The sequence below is a fragment of the Mus caroli genome, chromosome 14 (assembly GCF_900094665.2).
Source record: "Mus caroli chromosome 14, CAROLI_EIJ_v1.1, whole genome shotgun sequence".
Taxonomy (NCBI): Eukaryota; Metazoa; Chordata; class Mammalia; order Rodentia; family Muridae; genus Mus; species Mus caroli.
In genome coordinates this window covers 107,244,902-107,253,266 of record NC_034583.1, presented here as the reverse complement: position 1 = coordinate 107,253,266, position 8,365 = coordinate 107,244,902, and the positions used below count along the sequence as shown (strand labels likewise).

Genomic DNA, 8,365 nt, shown 5'->3' with positions numbered 1-8,365 from the left:
TGTGTGTGTGTGTGTGTGTATGCTCTTTTCCCTATAATTGCACACTGGTCCATTTAGGATGCTGCAATGAAAATACCAGAGACCAGGCTCAACCAACCAACATTGATCTCTCAAATCAAAGCTTCTGAAAACCAGGAAGCACAAGTCGAAAGCATGTGGGCGTGGTGAGGCGCTGCTTCATGGTTCATAGACGGCCGTGTTGTTGCTTTTGTTGTTGTTGCTGCTGCTGTTGTGTCTCCACATGGCTGAAAGTGAGAAAACATTGTCTAGGGTCTCCTCTATAAGGGAATTGATCCTATCCTTAAGTACTCCATCCTTATGGCCTGCCATCATGTAGAGACCTATAGCTTCCACCATCACAGTCAGGCTTAGGGAAGCAGCCATGAGCTGGGGAGGACACGTGCGTTCAATCTGTACAAAGTTGTCTTTTGTCCCTCACTGGAGTGTGTTCCTGCAGCACAGCTCAGCCACACAAGTAGAAGTCTGGATGCCTCCTAACCGTTTCATGCATGTTCTTGATGGCTTATTTCAGGAAAATGAAAACAACACCCTTGCTATACATAGAAAAAAGGCAAGAATTAGAGAAAAAAAATCCTCCATGAAAGAACAAGCTGATTAAATACAGTTCTGTTTTTGAGACAGGGTCTTATTACATTATGTATCTTTGACTGGCCTGGAACTAGATATATAGACCAGACTGGCCCAGAACGCACAGAGATCTGCCTGCCTCTGCTTCCCTGGGGCAGGGGTTAAAGGCGTGCACCATCACCACCTTAAATATGTTAGAAAAGGACTTTTATTTTTAGACCTTTCGCCTTAAGTTTTAAATCAGGATGTTGTGCCTGTCTGTCTGTCCCTGTTCTGTCATGTATGCCATGTGACTTTTAAACAATCACATTTATCCTTACCTCTGAATTCCAAATGTAGAACCTACAGCAGCAACATATCACCATCATACAAGTCTCTCTGACAATAAGGACTGTCTTTCAGATGGTTGGGTTGTGAAGGCTGCAGTGTGCTGCTCTTTGATAACGTACGCATCTTTTTGCATATGGACTCAGCTGTGGTTTCTTTTCTCCAGGTGCAGAAGTCTCCTCCGTTCCCCTGCATGGCAGGAATCTGAATTTATAGCCAACTCAGTTCAAGCCCTTTGGCAGTAGCCTTGTCCTTATCTGCATTCTTGTGTGGTATTCTCTCGCCTGTGAGAACAATGTGTGGTGACTGATTGCTTTCTCCCGCCAGGATCACATTAAAATGAGTTTTAGCCATGTGCTCCCATTTTCTTCACCAGCGCTTCTGAGCCGAGACTCAGTATTTCCCTCCCCACTTCCTGTGCCCATCCTTATTTCCGCAGGATAAAGCACAGTGGAACTGTGCAAGACTTTGTCCCGTTATTCCTAAATGCTAGATTTCAATACCAAACTGCATTTATGTCTCTGGGTAGTGGATAAAGGTCCATAACAATGTATCTTTACGTGACTTTTGCTCCTCACATCTGACCCTGAAATAGCAGTTGGCCATTAGAGCTATAGTCCCCAAGTTAATTTTCAACCTGACAAAGCTATAATTAGTATCCCAGAAACAACACAAGGTTTCTTGTTGAGGACCTGCTTAGGTAGCGTGAGCCCAAGGCTTGCTGTGTTGGCTACACTGTCTCCCTTTGTGGCTGGCTGTGGGTATGTTATGACTTGCATTCCATTTATTGTAGTCTGCATCATTTCAGAGCGATGGCTCTTCCTCATTTACTGTGCTCTGTAAATCGGGTCCTCTGTATGTTGTTCCTAGCAGAGCCTTTATTGTCTGTTTTATGGCCCGTACGAGACCTATTGTCTTCCATTATTTCCCCCCTTTCTTTTATCTCTGCTGATTATATATTGCTTTAGACTTTTGTCTGCCTTGTTAATTATATGCTTTGCACGGGGAGGGCTCACTGTGTCTCTACAAGCTGTCAGCCCCTTGCTGCACCGATGCGGTATCTTCCCGGTGGCTTGAGATCCTCTAGCCTTTTTCCTAATCACATTTTTATTTCTGACATGGGCTCAAGAGATCGTGGAAGTTCACAATTGGCTTAGAAACCCCTGAGTTGAACTCCACACTTTCTCCTCCTTGTCAAAGGTGAGGCTACACCTGAAAACTAATTTGCTATTGTGGCTGCTTCTGGAACTTAGCTGAGAGATTGATGCACAGTGTGATTTATTGTATGGGAAAAGAAATACATGGTTTGAGAACTCTGGTTTTAGCACGCCATTAATCCCAGCACTTGGGGAGAGGGGCAGGTAAGTCTCTGTGAGTTTGAGGCCAACCTGGTCTATAGAGTGAGTTCCAGGACAGCTAGGGTTAAACAGAGAAACCCTATCTTGAAAACTCAAAAACCAAACCAAACCAAACCAAACCAAACCAAACCAAACCAAACCAAACCAACAAACAGAACTCTGGCTTTGTCTGTGAAGGGATGAGGATGGGTGCAGAGATGCAGAGATGGCTCAACAGCTAGAGTGTAGGCTGCTCTTGCAGAAGACCCGAGTTAACCCCCATGGCAGGTGTCCACAGCTGCCTGAGGACCCCAGCTCCAGGGGGTCTGGCATCTCTGTAGTCATACTAGCACACATGCACACACTTTCCAGCACTCAGGCACACATGCATACATTGAATTAAACATGAAAAAAACATTTTATTGTAAAATGAACTCTGGCTTTAGAGTTGGGCTTCCTGGGTTCACACACTCTTGCTCTATCCTAGGCCCGCTGTGGGCTGTTGGACAAATCTCTCACTGCTTCTGTATCTTTCTTACTTTCTGCTTTAGGCTGTGCCTCCCCCCTCATTGAAATTCTAAAATCCTAATCCTTGATCACCCAGGCAATGACTTTGTTTGTACATAGTTAGCTCAGATCAGGTCATGTTAGAGGACTGTAGGTCACTCATCCATTATGCAAGGGACCTTAGCCTGTTTCTGGTGCTCTAACAGAATTCTACAGTCTGCATTAATTGTAAACAATAATAGTTTGTTTTGTTTATGGTTTTGAAGGCTAGAAAGGCCAAGAGCACAGCATTGACATCTGGCAAGGGCCTTCGTGCTGTGTCACAGTGTGGTGGTAGTGGAGGAAGGGCAGCATGTGAGTTTCTGACAAAGGAGAGAAAGCAGAAATTGGTTTTTGTTTTTAATGAGAAAATGGCTTCTATCGCAATCACCCCAATCACAGCATTAGCCTATCCATGTGTTCAGACTCGTGACTCCTTACTAGTGGTGGCAAAGGAATGTCAGCATGAGTTTCGGAGTGACACTCAAGCCTTAGTAAATGATGTCCACAGAGGCGGAAGGAGTCTGGATGTGGCCAGTACGCATGTCTGAAGATGAAGGCAGAGACCCACAACCAAGCAGTGGCAAAGAGCACTGGAAGGAACCAGCTCCAGCTCTAGCAACATCTTATTTGGGGTTCCCGCCTTCTAGAACTGGGAGCTTGCAGTGTCTAAGGCACTCAGTCCGTGATCCTTCCTTCCAGTAGCCTGAGCACTGAATGAAAGCAGCAGCCAGTAACTCAGGCTATTCTGAGGTTCCAATGCGTTGTTATCCATAAAGCTCTTAGGGTAGCGTTTGACACAGAACAAGCACCAACAATATTAATTATTGTATTTACTAAGTGTTAATTATGTACCATATGCCTCCCTAAATGCCCATCTTTTTATTAGCTAGCTCTACAAAGGCATGATGCCAGAGGACAGTAGCCTGCATATACCTGTAAGGTAGGGACTCCTTCATTCTTCTTCTATGAGCCATTGTGTTGAACTAAGCTAGTAATAGCACCGATGCTATAGTTGAAGTGACAGTCGCCATTTGCTGACGTTTCTCACACGACAGAAGCTACTACAGGTTCTGCGTTGCCATCTTGCCACCACCTGCGCCATGCTGGTGTCCCTTGCTGATGTTGGCAGTACTTCCCTCATGGTCAACACTCATGGGCCATGTCCTCCTCATCTTCTTACTGATCCTTGACAGCTCCTCCTAACCCCCAGTGCCAACACTAGGGTTCAAGGAACAGCTTTCTCTATGCATGGTGGAGCGAGCGTGCACCTGTCCTGAGCTGTTCAGACCTACTGCTTTCCCTGTGGTTATCTACTGCTGTGTTAGAACGACCCCAACACTTCAGCTGGAAGCTGTGTGACCACTTAATTTCTTGTGATTTCTTATGAGTGTGGGCAGAGATTCTGGAATGGCTTTACCGAGAAAGGGTGTGGCAGGATCTTGAGGTGTTTGTAGTCTGTTGGTTGTAGGTACTGGAGCAGCTGTGGTCTGACTAGTCTTTGTTCCCTTTGGCTTCTCTGTGTGACTGAGTTGGGCTTCCTGACAAAATGGCTGCCCCTAGAGAGGTGGGGCTCATAGATTGTGACCCTGAGTTGACCATGTCTAGGACATAGTAGGAAGAACAAATGCTGTCCCTGAGCATCCTGAACTTGCAGCCTAGGAATGAAAGAGGAAGTGTCACTGCCAGATGTGAAGTCTCGACTGAACTCCTGCTTTTACACCCTGTTAAAAAAATCAACTGAACTCTTGCTTTTATACCCTGTTTAAAAAAATCAGGGCTGTGCATACGGGGATTACACTGGTGATGTTTTGAAATATATAAAGATCGCAGTATTTGAAAAGGATTTTACAGCTTCTTTGAGAAAATAAAAATGAGTGTTCTGTGTATTCAACACTTTTAGACTTTTTATTGCTGTGCAATACAAAGAATTCAAGGGAAAGGATTGTAAAATGAATAGGTAAAGGGCATGCAAAATCCGAAAATCCACTTTTGATGTTTTTATTTCTTTTTTTTATTGCTCATTTATTTTACAATAATGGTGAATGCTACCTCTACTTCTCTGCTAAACTCAAGCATCTAAATTTTAAGTAGAAAAATGTAGTTATCATATTTGCCTTTCTCCTGGAAGCAATAATTAGCACAAGATCCAGAAGGTCTTAGGTGTTTCCAAACCAGTGTGAAATTTGCAACACGAGTTCTTCTTTATTCACTCAATCAAAGGATTTACAGCCCTCTCTGAGGAGGTATCTCTGTATGCCATTGCAGAGCTCATCTGAGAACGCCAGTCAGTGCCTGTGTCAGCAGGGTGGGCACACACACGCTCCCGTGTTAAGGACTACATTCCACTGCAGAGAAGGCTGGGGTCGGGTGAGTAGCTCATCACTGTGCTCATCTGTCTTGCAGGTCCTCCACTCTTTTACAGATGCCATCTTTGATGAGTGGCTGAAGAGAAACAACCCTTCCACAGATGCCTGGCCTCAGGAACTGGCACCCATTGGTCACAACCGAATGTATAACATGGTCCCCTTCTTCCCACCGGTGACTAATGAGGAGCTCTTCCTAACCGCAGAGCAACTTGGCTACAATTACGCCGTTGATCTGTCAGGTGAGGAGTACAGCTTCTAAGCGGGTGACTCAGTCAGCTTCTAAGGCAGCTTGCTTGCTCTCTTTTTAATGTCAGCAAGGCTGTTAATTGAAGCATTCAGGCCGAGTTAAGTTTATTGGCTATTTTGAGAATACCTTGGATTTAACAAGGTAAGTCATTAAGCTACCAATTAAACATCAGACTATTTGGGAAAACTGTAAGCTGTTAAAAGACACCACTCTGCAGAGGCAGTGTCAACTCTTCTGCCTGATTTGACAGATTTTTATCTGAACTAACCAAATCTATGAGAATGGTCCCATGTGTAACTGATAAAGTCCAAGTGACTTTACTCCCTTGTGGATAGGGAGGGGCTGGTGATCTCATTTGCAGCAGAGTTGAGATTATTGAGACACACTTCAGATTGTCGCAAGCTACAAAGACCAGGAAACAGTAAAAATCTCAGCCACTGTAGAAAGTCATACAATGGAGCATTTTTAAAGACCATCACTGGTAATGCAAAACCTTCATGAGATTCCCCACCAAGGGTTTGAAGGTCATCTGTTGTTTTTTTGATTGAGATGGTGAAATTACTTTGCAACTGTGCCAGGTATTTTGGGTCAGCCTTGGCTACACTAGTGTTGTAGGGACAGGTCTACCCAAGATGACACTGAACCTCATAACAGATTGGGCTTCATGGAGACTGTAGCCTGCTTTCGAATCCAGGATGTCTTTAATAGCACACGTGAATACATTTTCTTCTTTTGCCCAAACTCAAGTGCTTCACAGAATCTTAAGGGAAGTTTGAGGCAGGAAAAATGAAGCAACAGAAACATTTTAATGTGTGGAGAGCTGCAGGATAGAACCTGCTGGTAGTTTCTTCCCGTCTGTCACGGCCCTTATTCATAGCCCACAGGGTGACTCCAGAGCTCCCCGTGTTGCTCTCTGACATGGAGAATCCTTTAGTATTGGCATCTATCTGTTTTCCCCTCTGTTTGACACTGACTGCTTCCTGTCGGCACTATTTTGGGATGCTGAGGGCATCCTTTTAAAACTTCTTTCTCTTTGCTCTTGGATTAAGCATAATGATAATCAAAGATTTGGGTTGGGTACCCTGGACTGTTTTTATTCTCTACAACAAGAATCATTTAGCAGATATCATCTAAGTCCCAAATATACCTAAAATCTATCAACTTACCAGAGGATAAAAAGCCACGCTGGGTGATAGTTTGATACGAAATATATACTTCTGCTGGGGGACAGGGCGGTGGTGGTGTAAGGAAGGGATATTTGTCTCTGCTAACTTCTAGGCTCATCAGTGTTCAACAACCCAGACTGACAAAAGAAAGATTAATCGGAGAAATATGATGTCCCTCTTTATGAGACACGGGACTCTTTCTAGAACAGAAGGGAAGGAAGACTCAGAGAAGCCAATGGCCTAGGAGCTTAGATGTCACTTTAAACCAAGAGTGAGAAGTCATGGAGATGTGACCTGACAAAGGCAAACTGAGGGAAGGGAATCCACAGGGAAGCAATGGCAGATGAGGCTATCTTGGCAAGTCTGTGCAGCTTCACGCTTTCATAACTGACAACTACCCCTGGGGAGATTGCTGGCAGTCCTTGTTATTTTTGAGTATCTGCATTTAGTCAGTTAAGGAATCTCTAGGAAGTGACATCTGTTGAATGCCAAATGCCTTTGTCTTAAAATGACCCTCTTACCCATGGGTACAGTGTTGGGAGAGATAGGCTGCTCCTCTTCCAACTAAGGGTGAAAAGCTGTGAGGGCCTTGAGGAAGACTGAGTACAGGATGGATCTGGGAACTGGTGGATGCCCAGTAGCTGAGCAGGTGGTTTAGACTGCAAGGGGAGAGGACAGACAGGGAACTGCACAGGTGGCTTAGATTGAAGGCAGGGAGAGGGTGAGATGCTGGCGAGCAGAGTGTTTTCAACTAAAAGAGAGCCAAGAGGTCTCTAATGCTTCCTTCCCTCCCTGCTATCTCTCATTGCCCTTTCCTTCCCAAAGTGCAGAAAGAGGCTTTCTCTGAAGTACCTGTTTCCTTAAAAGCTAGACACTCCAGAGGATCAATAGAACCGACTAGAGTTTCACGGCACATTCAGAGCCCAGCAAGCTTGTCCCCAGAATACCATTAACTTTCCCTGGAAAACCACGAAAGCTTTTCCTACAATTACTCTTCAACTCCAACCAGATGTTGCTTCTCAGTGCTTTACACTTCGTGGAACTCCCGTACACTCACGTATTCATGGATTTGGATTTTAATCCTGCTAATATGCCTGTTGTTGGCCTTAACTCAAGTGATTCTATCTTCACAGAGCAAAAAGGAAATCTTTTTGCTTCCATACCTTGCTGTACTGGAAGGGCTTAGGCAGAGCCACTGGGCATCATAGCAGAGTATGATTCACCATATGTTGGTTTCTATGTCTCAGTTTTATAAAACAAGAAATGTTTTATAGATAATGGTGATGGCAGACACATACAATGTGAAGGTACTTTACTACCACCAGCTGCATGAGAAAATAGATATGATGGTAAAAGTTTATATTATATGTATGTTACGACAATTTAAACATGTTTTTTTAAAAAAGGTCAACAGGATTTGCACAGTAAGAGGCCATTTTGGTGTCTCATTAAAGAAATGCCAGAGTAAAACTCTGTTATTTGTTGGTTTGTTTTTTGACACATGATCTTACCATGTGGATCTCGTGGCCTTCAACTTGATATGTTCTTTGTAGATCAGGCTGCCTTCAAATTCACAGAGATCTCCCTGCCTCTGTCTCTCAAGTTCTGAGATGAAAAGTGTGTGCCAATATGCCTGTTAATACTTTATGCTTTAAGAAGCTATAACCAGTTCACACAAGGCCTGCACAAGATCATACAAGACCTGCACAAGATCATACAAGACCTGCACAGTATCATACAAGACCTGCACAGTATCAGACAAGACCTGCACAGTATCATACAAGA

The 8,365-nt window shown here is 44.1% G+C and overlaps 1 protein-coding gene across 1 annotated transcript in view; it reads left to right on the top strand.

The window, feature by feature from the left end:
- Positions 1-8,365, top strand: part of Dct (dopachrome tautomerase) — a 40,367-nt gene that overhangs the window by 28,577 nt on the left and 3,425 nt on the right. Inside the window, exon 7 of the mRNA XM_021181290.1 lies at positions 5,205-5,406. Coding sequence (XP_021036949.1) covers positions 5,205-5,406 — 202 coding nt within the window. The remainder of the gene's footprint in view (positions 1-5,204; positions 5,407-8,365) is intronic.